This window comes from Babylonia areolata, chromosome 1, assembly GCF_041734735.1.
Source record: "Babylonia areolata isolate BAREFJ2019XMU chromosome 1, ASM4173473v1, whole genome shotgun sequence".
In the NCBI taxonomy this organism is placed as follows: domain Eukaryota; kingdom Metazoa; phylum Mollusca; class Gastropoda; order Neogastropoda; family Buccinidae; genus Babylonia; species Babylonia areolata.
Genome location: NC_134876.1, coordinates 96,182,586 through 96,203,476, shown reverse-complemented (window position 1 = coordinate 96,203,476; position 20,891 = coordinate 96,182,586). Strand labels below are relative to the sequence as shown.

At 39.8% G+C, this 20,891-nt stretch overlaps 1 protein-coding gene across 2 annotated transcripts in view; it reads right to left on the bottom strand.

Moving 5' to 3' along the window:
- Nucleotides 1-15,783: 15,783 nt before the first annotated feature.
- The window catches only part of LOC143289889 (uncharacterized), a 16,168-nt gene continuing 11,060 nt past the window's right edge, over nucleotides 15,784-20,891 (bottom strand). For both annotated transcript variants that reach the window (XM_076599103.1, XM_076599113.1), the window contains exons 7-9: nucleotides 20,164-20,350; nucleotides 17,715-17,799; nucleotides 15,784-17,273 (exon numbers count right to left, since the gene is read on the bottom strand). In XM_076599103.1, the coding sequence (XP_076455218.1) occupies nucleotides 16,506-17,273; nucleotides 17,715-17,799; nucleotides 20,164-20,350 (1,040 nt within the window). In that variant the 3' untranslated portion in view covers nucleotides 15,784-16,505. The remainder of the gene's footprint in view (nucleotides 17,274-17,714; nucleotides 17,800-20,163; nucleotides 20,351-20,891) is intronic.

Below are 20,891 nucleotides of genomic sequence, written 5' to 3'. Positions count from 1 at the left end.
GTTGAAAAGCCAACACACACAACACACTCAAAGAACACAGTCGGTACTGTTGAAAAGCTAATGCCAGTCTTGTTTCACAGTGCCACATGAAGATCACTCAGAGCAACACAAATCCTTTCTGGCAATTCACCACCCAAGAAGATTTTCAGAGTTTGTTTATTCACATTAACTCTTTTGAGTCATAGAGAAACCTGGAAACATGACAATAACAGAATGACGGCCACAAAGGAAGAGCAAAGATGATTTAAAAAGAAGAAACAAAAGGGGGGATAATACAAATGGGGGAAAATAAAATGAAATAAAAGGCCAAATGTAATCATCAGTCTGGTACAATGCAATAGGAATAGACAAATGCACAGATCACAACTTAGATTTACAATACGGCTCTGTATCTGACTAGTTGAGCCTGAACTGGGAACTGGGGGGTTAGTTGGAGCATAGCAGTAACAATGACATGGTGTAACAAAATAAAATACACAATAATTTGCATGTTATTTTAGCACCCATTTGCCAGTAATACTGGGATTGGTTTGATATATACAAGAGAAAAAATGACATATAAAAAAAAATATGGTCATGCAGTTACAAATGGGTATGTACGGGATGCTGTGTTAAGATTAAGACAAGCAAAAGAAACAGCTCAGCACAAGGGACATAATTCACACATGAAGATCATTTGAAGCAACACCAAACCTTTCTGGCGTTACAGTTTTCACCAGGAACAGATCAGCTCAAGGGACATAATTCACACACAAAGTCTCCAGTCACATCAGGACAGATGCCGATGATCTACAGAATCTGTGTACTGCAGATGATGGTTTCTTTACATGATGGATTATTATAGATCCAGTTTCTCAAGGAGGAATTACTGTGTTCAGACAATTCCATATAAGCAGATGCCTGACAGCAGCGAAAACCTCTCTGCCATTGAGGCCTCAAGTACATGCTTGCATATTAAGTTTTGTGTACCAATGAGAGTGGATTTTTTCTCCAGAATTTGGCCAGAGGACAACACTTTCATTGCCATGGTTCTTTTTCAGTGCGCCAAGTGCGTGTTGCACATGGGCCTCAGTTTATCATCTCAAGTGAATGACTAGATGCTCAATTTGATTTTCCAGTGAACCCAGAACCTGATGGCCATTGTACTGGCACCATTCTGCCACCTTCCCTACGGTAGGATAACAACTGTTGCCATTCACACTCACTAAAAACACTGTTGTTAAAGACACCTTCCCTACGGTAGGATAACAACTGTCGCTATTTACACTCACTAAAAATACTGTTGTTAAAGACACCTTCCCTACAGGAGTTGGATAACAACTGTCGCCATTCACACTCACTAAAAATACTGTTGTTAAAGACACCTTCCCTACAGGAGTTGGATTTCAACTGTTGCCATTCACACTCACTAAAAATACTGTTGTTAAAGACACCTTCCCTACGGTAGGATAACAACTGTCGGCATTTACACTCACTAAAAAATACTGTTTTTAAAGACATCTTCCCTACGGTAGGATAACAACTGTCGCCATTTACACTCACTAAAAAATACTGTTTTTAAAGACATCTTCCCTACGGTAGGATAACAACTGTCGCCATTTACACTCACTAAAAAATACTGTTTTTAAAGGCATCTTCCCTACGGTAGGATAACAACTATCGCCATTTACACTCACTAAAAAATACTGTTTTTAAAGACATCTTCCCTACGGTAGGATAACAACTGTCGCCATTTACACTCACTAAAAAATACTGTTTTTAAAGACATCTTCCCTACGGTAGGATAACAACTGTCGCCATTCACACTCACTAAAAATTCTGTTGTTAAAGACACCTTCCCTACAGGAGTTGGATTTCAACTGTTGCCATTCACACTCACTAAAAATACTGTTGTTAAAGACACCTTCCCTACGGTAGGATAACAACTGTCGGCATTTACACTCACTAAAAAATACTGTTTTTAAAGACATCTTCCCTACGGTAGGATAACAACTGTCGCCATTTACACTCACTAAAAAATACTGTTTTTAAAGACAGAGTCACATCAGTCATGACACACACTTCTCCCCCACACTTCTCCTCACTGGAAACTTGTGACCCTATACTTTGACAAGGAAACTTGTGACCCTATACTTCGACAAGGACAAGAAACTTGTGACCCTATACTTCGACAAGGACAGGAAACTTGTGACCCTATACTTCGACAAGGACAGGAAACTTGTGACCCTATACTTCGACAAGGAAACTTGTGATCCTATACTTCGACAAGGAAACTTGTGACTCGATACTTCGACAAGGACAGGAAACTTGTGACCCTGTAATTTGGCAAGGACAGGAAACTTGTGACCCTATACTTCGACAAGGACAGGAAACTTGTGACCCTATACTTCGACAAGGACTGGAAACTCGTGACCCTATACATCGACAAGGAAACTTGTGACCCTATACTTCAACAAGGACAGAAAACTTGTGACCCTATACTTCGACAAGGACTGGAAACTTGTGACCCTATACTTCGACAAGGACAGGAAACTTGTGACCCTATACTTCGACAGGGACAGGAAACTTGTGACCCTATACTCTGACAAGGACAGGAAACTTGTGACCCTATACTTCGACAAGGACAGGAAACTTGTGACCCTATACTTCGACTAGGACTGGAAACTTGTGACCCTATACATCGACAAGGAAACTTGTGACCCTATACTTCAACAAGGACAGGAAACTTGTGACCCTATACTTCGACAGGGACAGGAAACTTGTGACCCTATACTCTGACAAGGACAGGAAACTTGTGACCCTATACTTTGACAAGGACAGGAAACTTGTGACCCTATACTTCGACAAGGACAGGAAACTTGTGACCCTATATTTCGACAAGGACTGGAAACCTGTGACCCTATACATCGACAAGGAAACTTGTGACTCTATACTTTGACAAGGACAGGAAACTTGTGACCCTATACATCGACTAGGACTGGAAACTTGTGACCCTATACTTCGACAAGGACAGGAAACTTGTGACCCTATACTTCGACAAGGACAGGAAACTTGTGACCCTATACTTTGACAAGGACTGGAGTCTAACCAGCAAGTAGGTAAGCTCAAGTGGTTTGTGACATTTTATCTCTGCTGGACCTTCTTTTTATTGCAAAGATTTCCCTTGTTTATTGATTGTAATGCTGCCATAATCATCCACATCTAGGTCACACACAGTGTATCTCACAGCTCTGAAAAACCTGCTGATGTATTTTCTCTCTCTCCCTCTCTTTCTCTCTCTCTCTTTGTAGCACTTTCATTGTATTCTGGCAAAATACATATTCAATTCAATACATATTCCAAATTCATTGCTAATCTCGTATTACAATATAACAGTTAAAAAAGAAACTCCTTTTCATCTTATTCCAATGTGTTGTGCTTTTTAAGACACACAGCCCGATAATGAATGTACTGCAACATAAGTAAGAGGGTACACACACACTCACAAACACACATGCACACTCACATGCAAACACATTCAAGTGCATGCACACACACACACAGACACACACACACATGCACACACACACTCACAAGTACATGCACACACATACACATCCACACACACACACACACACAAACATGCGCGTGCGCGCACACACACACAATCTTCCTCCATCTCTCTCTCTCTCTCTCTCTCTCACACACACACACATACACACACACACACACACATGCACACGCATACTCATAAACACATGCACACACATACACATCCGCGCACACACACACACACACACACACACACAAACACATGCATTATTCATGTTCTTTTTTAATAAGTTCTTTCTAAATGAATATATATATATATATATATATATATATATATATAATAAAATAATTAAATATTTTTTCTCCTTTTACATTCAGAACAACATTTTCCCAAACAAATCTGTTGAAACGTGGGCATCTGTCTGAAGATAATTCTTTCAACAGTGCAGTTAACTTAGCAAGTCCTGCGACGCGGTTCTACCTGTAAGGCCTAGACATGAACACAGAAAAAAACTGAGCTCCAGCAATAAAATACATTGTATGTACCACTTAAAGAGACATTATCTTATCAACTTTGTATTTTGCAAACTATTTTGGGACAGGGGTGGGGAGTGGAGTGAAAGATAGCAATGACAGTGACAAAGAAAAGTGATTACCTTGCAAGATTGAGTGAGTGAGTGAGTGTGTGTGTGTGTGTGTGTGTGTGTGTGTGTGTGTGTGTGTGTGTGTAAACAAGTAATCAAAATAAGAATATGCTCCAGAACAAAAATAGTATTTTACTGTCTACAAGGCACTTCTGATCTTTTAAAAGGCACACCCTTTTGTGACGGGCGCAATAGCCGAATGGTTAAAGCGTTGGACTTTCAATCTGAGGGTCCTGGGTTTGAATCTCGGTGACGGCGCCTGGTGGGTGAAGGGTAGAGATTTTTCCAATCTCTCAGGTCAACATATGTGCAGACCTGCTAGTGCCTGAACTCCCTTCGTGTGTATACACATGCAGAAGATCAAATACGCATGTTAAAGATCCTGTAATCCATGTCAGCGTTCGGTGGGTTATGGAAACAAGAACATACCCAGCATGCACACCCCCGAAAATGGAGTATGGCTGCCTGCATGGTGGGGTAAATAAAATGGTCATACACGTAAAATGTTACATGTCTGTCTGAGTGTGTGTGCGTGCCTGAAATCTGATTGATTGATACAGGAAACGAATGATGAACGCCCAGTGGCAGCCGTCAGTTGGCTTTACCCAGGTAGGCAGCCTGTTGTGCAAATGACCCCGTGTTCGTAAAGCACTTAGGGCTTGGTCTCCAACCGAGGATAGGTGCTATATAAGTATCCATATCAATCAATCAATCAATCAAATACCCTGCATATTTCTGATTATAAGGCACACCCTGCACATTTTGTTTAAAAGTCTGATTCTAACACGACACCAGGCACAGCATGTTAAAGGTACATAAAGTGCTGACAACTGAAATACAATATCGTCTCCAGTAAGATGTTTCTTGGTGGTGTAAGACACATTAACAATACACAAAAATAACAGTCATTCAGTATGAATACATATGTCATGAAATACTTAAAAGCTGACATCAAGTAAATATCACATACAATTATCACAATTATACACATGTAAAAATATAGTCATGACTGTTTTTCAAACAAGCGCAATAGCTGAAAAAGTACTTGTGTGGAAACATTCACACGGGCAATTTTGTATATATAAGAAAAACAATTTGTTTTTAACATCCAGAAAAAATGGCACACTTCTTAAAATAGTGTCACTGGTACCAAGCATGAACTAACGAGCCCAAACATAAAACACAGGATTCAACATGCTGTACAAAGCTCTAGATATGGCACTTCAAACAGTATTTGCACTGTTGGTGCCAAGCATCAAGAATCACGTCTAAACATAAAACACAGGACGCAACATGCTGTACAAAGCTCTAGGTATGGCACTTCAAACAGTATTTGTACTGTTGGTACCAAGCATGAAGTCTAAACATAAAACACAGGATTCAACATGCTGTACAAAGTTCTAGATATGGCACTTCAAACAGTATTTGCACTGTTGGTGCCAAGCATGAAGTCTAAACATAAAACACAGGACGCAACATGCTGTACAAAGCTCTAGATATGGCACTTCAAACAGTATTTGCACTGTTGGTGCCAAGCATCAAGAATCAAGTCTAAACATAAAACACAGGACGCAACATGCTGTAAAATTCTGTAGGTATGGCACTTCATACAGTATTTGTGCTGTTGGTACCAAGCATAAGGAATCAAGTCTAAACATAAAACACAGGATTCAACATGCTGCACAAAGCTCTAGGTATGGCACTTCAAACACTATTTGTACTGTTGATACCAAGCACCAAGAATCAAGTCTAAACATAAAACACAGGATTCAACATGCTATACAAAGCTCTAGATATGGCACTTCAAACACTATTTGTACTGTTGATACCAAGCACCAAGAATCAAGTCTAAACATAAAACACAGGACGCAACATGCTGTACAAAGCTCTAGGTATGGCACTTCAAACACTATTTGTACTGTTAGTACCAAGCATGAAGAATCTAGTCTAAACATAAAACACAGGACGCAACATACTGTACAATTCTCTAGGTATGGCACTTCAAACAGTATTTGTACTGTTGGTACCAAGCATGAAGTCTAAACATAAAACACAGGACGCAACATGCTGTACAAAGCTCTAGGTATGGCACTTCAAACTGTATTTGTACTGTTGGTACCAAGCATGAAGAATCTAGTCTAAACATAAAACACAGGATTCAACATGCTGTACAAAGCTCTAGGTATGGCACTTCAAACACTATTTGTACTGTTGGTACCAAGCATGAAGTCTAAACATAAAACACAGGACGCAACATGCTGTACAAAGCTCTAGGTATGGCACTTCAAACTGTATTTGTACTGTTGGTACCAAGCATGAAGAATCTACTCTAAACATAAAACACAGGATTCAACATGCTGTACAAAGCTCTAGGTATGGCACTTCAAACACTATTTGTACTGTTGGTACCAAGCATGAAGTCTAAACATAAAACACAGGATTCAACATGCTGTACAAAGTTCTAGATATGGCACTTCAAACAGTATTTGCACTGTTGGTGCCAAGCATGAAGTCTAAACATAAAACACAGGACGCAACATGCTGTACAAATCTCTAGATATGGCACTTCAAACAGTATTTGCACTGTTGGTGCCAAGCATCAAGAATCAAGTCTAAACATAAAACACAGGACGCAACATGCTGTACAATTCTGTAGGTATGGCACTTCATACAGTATTTGTACTGTTGGTACCAAGCATGAAGAATCTAGTCTAAACATAAAACACAGGATTCAACATGCTGTACAAAGCTCTAGGTATGGCACTTCAAACACTATTTGTACTGTTGGTACCAAGCATGAAGTCTAAACATAAAACACAGGATTCAACATGCTGTACAAAGTTCTAGATATGGCACTTCAAACAGTATTTGCACTGTTGGTACCAAGCATGAAGTCTAAACATAAAACACAGGACGCAACATGCTGTACAAAGCTCTAGGTATGGCACTTCAAACTGTATTTGTACTGTTGGTACCAAGCATGAAGAATCTAGTCTAAACATAAAACACAGGATTCAACATGCTGTACAAAGCTCTAGGTATGGCACTTCAAACACTATTTGTACTGTTGGTACCAAGCATGAAGTCTAAACATAAAACACAGGATTCAACATGCTGTACAAAGTTCTAGATATGGCACTTCAAACAGTATTTGCACTGTTGGTGCCAAGCATGAAGTCTAAACATAAAACACAGGACGCAACATGCTGTACAAATCTCTAGATATGGCACTTCAAACAGTATTTGCACTGTTGGTGCCAAGCATCAAGAATCAAGTCTAAACATAAAACACAGGATTCAACATGCTATACAAAGCTCTAGATATGGCACTTCATACAGTATTTGTACTGTTGGTACCAAGCATGAAGAATCTAGTCTAAACATAAAACACAGGATTCAACATGCTGTACAAAGCTCTAGGTATGGCACTTCAAACAGTATTTGCACTGTTGGTACCAAGCATAAGGAATCAAGTCTAAACATAAAACACAGGACGCAACATGCTGTACAATTCTGTAGGTATGGCACTTCATACAGTATTTGTACTGTTGGTACCAAGCATGAAGAATCTAGTCTAAACATAAAACACAGGATTCAACATGCTGTACAAAGCTCTAGGTATGGCACTTCAAACTGTATTTGTACTGTTGGTACCAAGCATGAAGTCTAAACATAAAACACAGGATTCAACATGCTGTACAAAGTTCTAGATATGGCACTTCAAACAGTATTTGCACTGTTGGTACCAAGCATGAAGTCTAAACATAAAACACAGGACGCAACATGCTGTACAAAGCTCTAGGTATGGCACTTCAAACTGTATTTGTACTGTTGGTACCAAGCATGAAGAATCTAGTCTAAACATAAAACACAGGATTCAACATGCTGTACAAAGCTCTAGGTATGGCACTTCAAACACTATTTGTACTGTTGGTACCAAGCATGAAGTCTAAACATAAAACACAGGATTCAACATGCTGTACAAAGTTCTAGATATGGCACTTCAAACAGTATTTGCACTGTTGGTGCCAAGCATGAAGTCTAAACATAAAACACAGGACGCAACATGCTGTACAAATCTCTAGATATGGCACTTCAAACAGTATTTGCACTGTTGGTGCCAAGCATCAAGAATCAAGTCTAAACATAAAACACAGGATTCAACATGCTATACAAAGCTCTAGATATGGCACTTCATACAGTATTTGTACTGTTGGTACCACGCATGAAGAATCTAGTCTAAACATAAAACACAGGACGCAACATGCTGTACAAAGCTCTAGGTATGGCACTTCAAACAGTATTTGCACTGTTGGTACCAAGCATAAGGAATCAAGTCTAAACATAAAACACAGGACGCAACATGCTGTACAATTCTGTAGGTATGGCACTTCATACAGTATTTGTACTGTTGGTACCAAGCATGAAGAATCTAGTCTAAACATAAAACACAGGACGCAACATACTGTACAATTCTCTAGGTATGGCACTTCAAACAGTATTTGTACTGTTGTTATCAAGCATGAAGTCTAAACATAAAACACAGGATTCAACATGCTGTACAAAGCTCCAGGTATGGCACTTCAAACAGTATTTGTACTGTTGGTACCAAGCATGAAGAATCTAGTCTAAACATAAAACACAGGACACAACATGCTGTACAAAGCTCTAGGTATGGCACTTCAAACAGTATTTGTACTGTAGGTACCAAGCATGAAGTCTAAACATAAAACACAGGATTCAACATGCTGTACAAAGTTCTAGATATGGCACTTCAAACAGTATTTGCACTGTTGGTGCCAAGCATGAAGTCTAAACATAAAACACAGGACGCAACATGCTGTACAAAGCTCTAGATATGGCACTTCAAACAGTATTTGCAGTGTTGGTGCCAAGCATCAAGAATCAAGTCTAAACATAAAACACAGGACGCAACATGCTGTACAATTCTGTAGGTATGGCACTTCATACAGTATTTGTACTGTTGGTACCAAGCATGAAGAATCTAGTCTAAACATAAAACACAGGACGCAACATGCTGTACAAAGCTCTAGGTATGGCACTTCAAACAGTATTTGCACTGTTGGTACCAAGCATGAAGAATCAAGTCTAAACATAAAACACAGGATTCAACATGCTATACAAAGCTCTAGATATGGCACTTCAAACAGTATTTGCACTGTTGGTACCAAGCATAAGGAATCAAGTCTAAACATAAAACACAGGACGCAACATGCTGTACAAAGCTCTAGGTATGGCACTTCATACAGTATTTGTACTGTTGGTACCACGCATGAAGAATCTAGTCTAAACATAAAACACAGGATGCAGAGTTCAGCCCTTGACCTCTGAACCTTGATGATAATCAAATGAAAATAGATCACTGCTTTTCTTCTCCTGAGGGGCATTACAAAATTACGTTTTCAGCCCAGACTGGAACAGCTGTTCACAAAAACAGGTGAATATATCAACATCAAAGGGAGAAACACAACTTGTTCACAATAACAGGTGAATATATCAACATCAAAGGGAGAAACACAACTTGTTCAAAACAACAGGTGAATATACCAACATCAAAGGGAGAAACACAACTTGTTCAAAACAACAGGTGAATATACCAACATCAAAGGGAGAAACACAACTTGCTCACAACAACAGGTGAATACACCAACATCAAAGTGAGAAACACAACTTGTTCACAACAACAGGTGAATACACCAACATCAAAGGGAGAAACACAACTTGTTCACAACAACAGGTGAATATACCAACATCAAAGGGAGAAACACAACTTGTTCACAATAACAGGTGAATATACCAACATCAAAGGGAGAAACACAACTTGTTCACAATAACAGGTGAATATACCAACATCAAAGGGAGAAACACAACTTGTTCACAATAACAGGTGAATATACCAACATCAAAGGGAGAAACACAACTTGTTCACAATAACAGGTGAATATATCAACATCAAAGGGAGAAACACAACTTGTTCAAAACAACAGGTGAATATCACAGAAATCACAGAAATGTTTGGCTATAGGCTAAAAGCCTTTTGCCCTCGTAATCAGTGTCCATTTATGTGCTTTGGATCACTTGTTGTGAACAAACCCTTGTTTAAATCTGGCATAGTGTATACTATATTTATCTACAGCTCAGTAAAGATTTAACTCTGTGGAAAATACATGGTTCTTAAACTTTTTGTCAATGTGATTTTTGAAGGCGTTTACCGATGGTGCATTGATGGTGTCATAGGAAAGGTTATTCCACAGATTTATGATACGGTTAGTAAAGAACTTGCGGAACTGGTTAGTTACGAAATTAGTTTTGTTTATTTTGAAGTTGTGCCCTCGAGTTTTATCGTAGTTAGCCATAGTAAACAATGAAGAGGTGGTGCAAGGATCATAAATATTGTGCATGATCTTATATACTTCAATGAGATCACCTCTTAATCTTCTAAACTCAAGGCTAGGCATATTAAAAAGAGCCAGGCGCTCCTCATAACTAAGATCACGAGTACTAATAGTATTACTAGTTATACACTTGGTAAATCTGCGTTGAACTCCTTCAATCATATTTATGTGTTTTTTATGGTAAGGGCACCATACTGAGTTTCCATATTCAATAATGGGTCTAACCAGAGCTTTGAACAATGGAATCATAATTTCGGGAGATTTATTAGTTATAGTTCTCACAAGAAGACCAGAAATTTGATTTCCCTTTTTCACTATATTATTTATATGTGCCTCAAAGCTTAGTTCTGGGTCCATCGTGATCCCTAGATCTCTTTCCGCTGTTGTACTATCCATTGTTCGAGTTACCCCCTTTTCCTGTATCGTGTACTGATACTGTGGATTATTCTTTCCAAGGTGCAGAACTTTGCATTTCTCGCTGTTAAATTGCAACAGCCAAGTATTTGTCCATTTAACCAGATTATGTATACACATTTGCAAGTGATCTCTATCTTCTGTATTTCGGATGGCAGAGTAAGCCTTGGTGTCGTCTGCAAAAATTTTTACTTTACAATCTACCTCACCAGGCATATCATTTATAAAGTATATGAACAAGGTTGGGCCAAGAACACTACCTTGTGGTACACCACTAGTTACCTTAACCTTTGATGATTTACTACTATTTACACTTACAAACTGTGATCTTCCATTTAGAAAATCTCTGATCCACAATAGTAGCTTGCCTTTTATCCCATAGCCTCCTAGTTTATTCATGAGTCTGTGATGGGGAACTGTATCAAAAGCTTTCCTTAGATCAAGGTAGACTGCATCGACTGGTACCTTCTCATCTAGCATGACTAACCAATCTTGTAATGTAACAAGTAGTTGTGTAACACACGAGCACCCTCTGGTAAATCCAAACTGTTCTCTAGATAACAGATCATGTTTGGTTAAATGTTGGCAGAGAGCGTCTCGAATAAAACCCTCAAAAACTTTACAGACAACTGATGTTAGACTGACTGGACGATAGTTACCCGCAGAATTTTTGTTACCTTTCTTAAAGATAGGACGTACTTCTGCTTCTTTCCAAGCTTTTGGTATTTCACCCTTATCTAGTGTTCTATCAAACAAGATCTTAAGTGGGTGAGCAATAACTTCAGCAAGCTCTATTAATACTCGTGGGTGTATCTCATCAGGTCCTGGGGACTTTGATGGGTTTAGGCTCTTTAGAGCTTTTTTCATCTGTTCAACTGTGACCTCCACGTTGGAAATTTCAGTAACTTCTGTCTTACATGAAAACTCTGGGACATTTACGTTACTCTCCTCGGTAAAAACACTAGCAAAAAATCTGTTTAGCACAGCTGCTTTTTCTGAGTCATTTTGTGTTAAGGTACCATCTTCCTTTATTAGATTAGCAATTTGTTCTCTTGGCAGAGTTTTACTTGCAACATAACGGAAGAATCCTTTTGGATTATGCTTAGATTCTTTAGCTAATTTAGTTTCCTTAGCTTTCACGTTTTTTCTTGACTCCCATTTTACCTGGTTTCTAGCACGTGCATATATTTTATAGTTCTCACTAGTGGGATATTTCTTATATTTTTTAAAGGCTCTACGCTTTTGATGAATTTTATCTAAAAGTGACTGGGGAATGGGATCACGTCTTTGTTTATTGGAGGGTCCTTGTTTGAATGATTTTTTTGGAATAAATTTGTTCATGGACTTTATTATTACATCATGAATAAGTTCCCAGGTTTCATCCACAGATGTCTCATTTTTCAAAAGGTCATCCCAGTTTATCTCACCTACGTAATGCTTCATGCCTTCGTAATCTCCTTTATCTAGTTGATATTTCACAGAGTGACCAGATGGATGTTCCCACTTGATCTGAACATCAAAGTAGAGGGCAGAATGGTGGCTCTTCCCTAGAGGGGGCCAGTAATCCAAAGTGTAGATGTTTTCATAAGAGTTGGTAAACAACAGATCTAGCACATTAGGTTTTTGTAAACCTCTATAATGAGTGGGCTCGGAAGCCATTTGTACAATGTAATTTTGTTGAACACAATCCAAAAATTTTGTAGCTGGGTGGTCCTCATTTTTACAACTTATCACATTTTGCCAGTCAATTTCTGGATAATTAAAATCTCCAGAGACAATAACCTTGTTTTTAAAACTGTTAAATACATAGTTTATTAGTTTAATTACACTAGCATGATCCTCATAATCTGAGTTGGGGGATCTGTACACTACACCAAAAATGATGTGCTCGTTACTACCAGGTAATGATATTTTACAAAAAATTGAAGGAGAAAAGATCCTTTCAATTTCTACAATCCTGGACACCTCCCACCCTTCCCGCACGAACAGACTGACACCTCTTCCCTTGTTGTTTGTAAAACCTGTATAACCAGGAAGTACAAAATTTTCAATTTTAACCTTGGAGTTTTTTGGTAATACTTCAGTAAAAGCAATAATGTCAAAGTTGTGTATGTTATACAATAGTCCCAGTTCATTTAGTTTGTTTGTCAGCATGTCAGCGTTTGCATAATAACATTTCAGAGAAGAAAACTTATGAGAAAAAGAAGATTTGTTTGTTGGTCTATGTACAACACACGTATTTACATTGTTCTTTGTTCCCTCGGCACTGAAGTCAAATTTGGGCAGGGCTACTTGCCACTGCTCCTCCTGCTTCTTCCCTCCCCGCTAAGTTCCCATCCCTTCCACTCTTGATTATAGCATCTCTTTCAGCACGAGACATCACATCACCTTTGTGCCAGACCACATCCTCTCCATTGTCTTTCCGCTGTCTAAACTCATCTCTCTTAACTTTATCTGCTTGTCTTTCTTTCTGAGTCTTGTCAGCAGCAATGCCAACAGACTTGAATGAGTCATGCTCTCTCAGTTTCCTGGCATTTCTCAGGATGTGTGTTTTGCATGCAGTATTAGTCAGAATGACCTTGATGGGTCTGGGTCTGGGGTTGGGATCACTTTGAGTTTGATCCCTTTTTCTGCCAAGTCGGATGATGCCATTCGTAGCCACTTTGCTACTGTCAAACTCTGGACTTACATGTGTAAGGATTTCTGAGATCTGCTTTGCATCATGCACAGCTGTGTCTCCCTGTGCCTTACTCTCACATTCTTTTACATTGAACAACACAATGTTGTTCTTCCTTTCCTCCTTTTCGTGCTGCTCATCGAGGTACTCTTTGACCTGCACCCGGATCTGATTTTCTATTCTGTCCTCCTTTTGCAGCAGCTTCAGGATTGCCTGGTTCTGCTGTTGGAGGGTTTTAACAATTTCAAAGAGTGCCTCCAGCTTTGCCCCCTGCTCTGCTATTCTGTCTCCAGGAGTGACATTTTTGCACTCTACCTCACAGAGGCTGCAGAACCATTTGAAACTTGTCGGTTTGGCAGTTTCCAGGAAGTCGTACTCTGAGGGAGACACCTCAGTACACCCGAGATGGACCCATCCACTACACCTGTCACATTTAATAGATCTGGCATTTTTGCCAATTATTTTCGTGCAGATGCGGCATGGGGTGGGTACATCATCATCGTCCAGGTATACTATAGGGGAGGTGGTGCCGGATGAATGGCACTCAGCTGCAGAGCTCCCGCTCTTTGAGCGAGTCTTATCTCCAACTTTGGTCCAGTGTGCTTGACTGGCCGAAGGTGCCTTGGCACTGGCTAAAGGGCTACCATCATAACTTTTGTTACGTACTCCCTTGTTTCTGGTGTTAACCATCTTGAAATTTTGATTTTCACACACTCAGTCCCTTGGGATAAAGCAAGTTAAACTCTGATAAGATGAACAAATAGATCAAATAGATCACTCACCTTTATTTAGTTTCCAACAAATTGAAGAAGTTTTTGTCAGGAAGGATAGTCAAAATAAAGAAAAAACGAAAAGCAGTGCAATAACAAAAAGTGGTTATTTAAGAGAATGGTGAGAGTAGTCGTGTCTCTGTTAAGTGTCACAACGTGATCGAGTTCACTCAAGTCATGCCACCATCACATCCACCACACAAACTAGCTGTAAGAGCCACTCAATGGGCTTATTTCACCCTTTCTGCTAAGACCAGTTTTTTTTTACACCACAGAAATAATAACTAAATAATTTGATGCCCAAACAATTAGAGAAAATGAGAGAAATAGGGTGAAAAACTGAGGCGGTAATTCAGTACACGTCCGCCATCATATCAAGGGCAGTCACAACAACCAACATCAAAGGGAGAAACACAACTTGTTCAAAACAACAGGTGAATATACCAACATCAAAGGGAGAAACACAACTTGCTCACCACAACAGGTGAATACACCAACATCAAAGTGAGAAACACAAACTGACAATGCATGGAGAAACATACATTTGTCACTGACAACAAGGACTTAGGACAGAAAAATAAACATTTCTTTTACAGCAGGATTTCAACCTTAAACACTTTTTTTCTGGTTCCACAATAACATGTGACTTCATTGCACATATCTTATCTTCAAATATACACTCTCAGGGTGACATACACTGTCATGTGATTTCAAACACCATTATTTGTATCATATTCTGGGTAGCTGGGGGTGATTCCAAACTTCCATCATAATTCCAATTAAAACTCCACACCAAACATTGTGGCTTTTATCACCACAATTTGGTGCAAGTTTTCATTCAATGGCTGACAGTTTTCCAGTGCAACCACACACACACACACACACACACACACACACACACACACTTATACTCTTCCTACCCCCTCCCTCTTTTTTTTTCTTTCTTTTTTTTCTGAGGGCAGGATGAAAAAACGCTGTACAAGCTTATTCTTTTATCCTCAATAAAGATCATTTTGACTTGACTTGACTTGACTAGACACACACACATTCAATGGTTCATATTTTTCCAGCGCACCCACAAACACACATGCCCACACACACACACACTTACACACACACAAGCACACACACACACACACACACACACACACATATGCGAGTGGAAGACACATGTGTCACACATTGCTGGAAAGATGAAGGGACACTAACAACATGACACATGTGTCACACATTGCTGGAAACATGAAGGGACACTAACATGACACATGTGTCACACATTGCTGGAAACATGAAGGGACACTAACATGACACATGTGTCACACATTGCTGGAAACATGAAGGGACACTAACATGACACATGTGTTACACATTGCTGGAAACATGAAGGGACACTAACATGACACATGTGTCACACATTGCTGGAAACATGAAGGGACACTAACATGACACATGTGTCACACATTGCTGGAAACATGAAGGGACACTAACAACATGACACATGTGTCACACATTGCTGGAAAGATGAAGGGACACTAACAACATGACACATGTGTCACACATTGCTGGAAACATGAAGGGACACTAACAACATGACACATGTGTCACACATTGCTGGAAACATGAAGGGACACTAACATGACACATGTGTCACACATTGCTGGAAACATGAAGGGACACTAACATGACACATGTGTCACACATTGCTGGAAACATGAAGGGACACTAACATGACACATGTGTCACACATTGCTGGAAACATGAAGGGACACTAACAACATGACACATGTGTCACACATTGCTGGAAACATGAAGGGCACTAGCAACATGACACATGTCACACGTTGCTGGAAACATGGACACTAACAACATGACACATGTGTCACACATTGCTGGAAACATGAAGGGACACTAACAACATGACACATGTGTCACACATTGCTGGAAACATGAAGGGACACTAACATGACACATGTGTCACACATTGCTGGAAACATGAAGGGACACTAACAACATCAAAAGATCTTTCACGGAAACCACTGAACCTTTCCAAAGCTCAGGCTGGATGTCTTTCAACATCAGCAATCACCAGACTGACCCGTTTTTCTGATGGCTTGAAAGCAGTGTACAGTTTGACACAACACTCATGTGGGCCCACATCTATCTGGGGACATCTTTTCACGTTCAGATTATCCACATGGAAGACGCATATCAAACGCCTGCCTTCAAAATCTCTGCAGTACTTTTTCAAACAGGCCTGGAGATAGTGTTGGAAGGAGACGATGTCTGGATCCATCCTTCGGATGAACAACATCACCGGCAGGTCCGAGTGGCTGGTGTGTGGTGGGGGGGATGAAGACACCTCTGCCTCCTCCAGCCAAGCCTTCAGCTGTGCCAGACAGGGGCTGTCCCCACAGGCTGGGCGGCCGTTGAGCAACACTTCCTCCTCCGGCAGAACCACCACCTTCAACACCTGACCCACATTCACCGTGAACCACCGCCGCAAGATGGCTGCCTCGTGGAGACGACACGCCAGTAGCATTGTGCCCGGTACACCGTCAGACGACGTCAGGAAGGACTCTGTCCCCCTCCACTGGTACACAGCCATGCGTGCATGCAGCCTTCTCCGCAGAATCTGTTGCTGATCGTTGGTGTGGTTGATGTGGAGGAGCAGGTAGTTGACGCTGCAGCAATGAGTGAATATGCCCACAAAGCTCCCCAGCCTGTCACGGGCATCACACAGACCATCCATGATGCTCTTCACCAGTCTGTCGATCTCCTGCTGTTTCTCCTCTGCTGACCCCAGGTTCTTGCGCTGCCTCATCTGTTGTGGACAGAAAACATCAATGGAAGGAATCAAGGACATTAATAAAGAATGAGTCAAATGAGAAAACGGTCTTGCTTTAACTTTCAACCTTGAAAACTGTTTTGCGCTTGGGTGGTGGTTATTAGGAGTGGAAGTGTGTTTTATAATCTCTCATTAATGTTCATGTCAGCCATTTTGTTTCTCCAAAGGGGAGGTCATCATGCACAGACATTGACACCTGTTTCGCAATGCTAGTGCTCATCAGGCTTGCTGCCTACTCCTGGATGCCTGATACACACACACACCCTGCACGCACACACACACCCTGCACATGTACACACACACACACCCTGCGCACACAAGCACACACATACACCCTGCACACATACGTACACACACACACACACACACACACAGCACACACAAACCAGAAATCCCAAAAACAAACAACAAACTTACTCTTGGGGAATACTCGTCATCAAACTTTTCCCTCAGGGTTTTCACATCCATCAGAAGCTCTCTCAGACAATTCCAGTCCTCGTTTCTGGCCAGACAAAAAACAATCTCCACTAAATAAAAATAGTAAATCCATTCACATATTCATATAGCCTCCATTCACATAGCATTACACATGCTTCAGTTTGTAACAACAGATCAGTAAAGAAATGTAATACAGAATACTGACATCAGACCTCAATGCAAACCCAGTCAAGAAATAACTGTAACAAAGAGCACTTATAAATATAATTGCTCTCTCTGAAACATGTCCCTGCATATACATGTAGAAATAACTATTCTAACGGAAACAATGCCCCACATGTACATGTAGAAATAACTATTCGAACAGAAACAATGCCCCACATGTACATGTAGAAATAACTATTCCAACGGAAACAAATGCCCCACATGTACATGTAGAAATAACTATTCTAACGGAAACAATGCCCCACATGTACATGTAGAAATAACTATTCTAACGGAAACAATGCCCCACATGTACATGTAGAAATAACTATTCTAACAGAAACAATGCCCCACATGTACATGTAGAAATAACTATTCTAACGGAAACAATGCCCCACATGTACATGTAGAAATAACTATTCTAACGGAAACAATGCCCCACATGTACATGTAGAAATAACTATTCTAACAGAAACAATGCCCCACATGTACATGTGGAAATAACTATTCTAACGGAAACAATTCCCAACATGTACATGTAGAAATAACTATTCTAACGGAAACAATGCCCCACATGTACATGTAGAAATAACTATTCTAACAGAAACAATGCCCCACATGTACATGTAGAAATAACTATTCTAACAGAAACAATGCCCCACATGTACATGTAGAAATAACTATTCTAACGGAAACAATGCCCCACATGTACATGTAGAAATAACTATTCTAACGGAAACAATGCCCCACATGTGCATGTAGAAATAACTATTCTAACGGAAACAATGCCCCACATGTACATGTAGAAATAACTATTCTAACAGAAACAATGCCCCACATGTACATGTAGAAATAACTATTCTAACAGAAACATTGTCCCACATGTACATGTAGAAATAACTATTCTAACGGAAACAATGCCCCACATGTACATGTAGAAATAACTATTCTAACGGAAACAATGCCCCACATGTACATGTAGAAATAACTATTCTAACAGAAACAATGCCCCACATGTACATGTAGAAATAACTATTCTTGCATGAGGACCACCAGAAAAAAAAATCAACAACAAAATCCATATATATATATATATATATATATATATATATATATATATATATATATATATATATAAACAAAAAAGCAACCCCCCAAACCCAATAACTTGTACTCATTAACATTCCGTACACCAAGCACTGATTTATACATAACACTCAGTTGCTTCCCTTGGTCCGAGTACAGATATTTCCATTCTGCAGTGGGCTTGCTCAGTTTCACTTTCTATTCTCACTCGGTGCTTTTAGCTTGTTGGCTTTGGCCTCTGCATTGTTCTGTGTTGTTTTCAAGGAGATTGAGCTTGTTTTTGATAATGCTGTGTGTGTGTTTTGTGTATGAAGTGTACAACACCACACAATAAACACAGCAGTAGAACACAATAAAAACAGTAAACACAACAGAATAAACACAGTACAACACAGCACATTAAACACAGAACAACACAACACAATAAACACAGTACAACACAACGCATTAAACACAGAACAACACAATACAATAAACACAGAACAACACAATAAACACAGTACAACACAACACGATAAACACAGTACAGCACAACATAATAAACACAGTACACCACAATACAATAAACACAGCACATTACAACACAATACAATAAACACGGTACAACACAACACAATAAACACAGTACTACACAACACAATAAACACAGAACACACAACACTATAAACACAGTACAACACAACACAATAAACACAGTACAACACAATAAACACAGTACAACACAACACAATAAACACAGTACAACACAACACAATAAACACAGTACAACACAATAGACACAGTACAACACAACACAAAAAGCACAGTACAACACAACACAATAAGCACAGTACAACACAACACAATAAACACAGTAAACAATAAACACAGTACAACACAACACAATAAACACAGTACAACACAACACAATAAACACAGTACAACACAACACAATAAACACAGTACAACACAATAGACACAGTACAACACAACACAATAAGCACAGTACAACACAACACAATAAGCACAGTACAACACAACACAATAAACACAGTAAACAATAAACACAGTACAACACAACACAATAAACACAGTACTACACAAAAAACACAGTACAACACAACACACACAAAGCAACACAACACAACACCACACGTACCGCAGTGCGGTGACGATGTCGGAGAAGAAGTACAGCATGCAGGAAGGGGGGAGGAGGAGGGGGGTGAGCACAGTCCACAGGTACACCTCCCCCTCTCCCACCCCTACCTCCATCCCCACCTGCCGCTGCACGTCAAAGGCCATGCACTCAAAGCGCCGTGCGTCGGCAGGGATCACCAACACACAATCTGTGCAGGGAAACACAAGCATGATAATAATAATAATGGATACTTATATAGCACACTATCCAGAAATCTGCTCTAGGTGCTTTACAAAAACGCTTTTGTTAACATAAAACATTACATCTATGTTACATACACACACCAAAATGGAACTACACACACGCACACACACACACACATACACACACACACTGCATACATACATTTTAACATACATGTGTATCTAACAGCTACCCTAACACATACGCACACATAGGCAGGCACAAACTTACATAAACACATGCACACACAATACATTCATATACATGCATGTAGTTATGTAGTCAAGCACAGCTAACGCAAAGGAAGTGGACCTGCCACAATTGAACTTATTGCTGAGGGAAAAGGTGAGTTTTGAGACGAGATTTAAAAGATGCGAGGGAATCAGAATGACGGAGGTTATCAGGGAGCTTGTTCCACATCTTTGGTGATTGAAAAGAAAACGATCTGTGTCCATAGGTTTTACTTCTGACGTGAGGTATCCTGAGAAGTCGAGTATCAGAGAAGA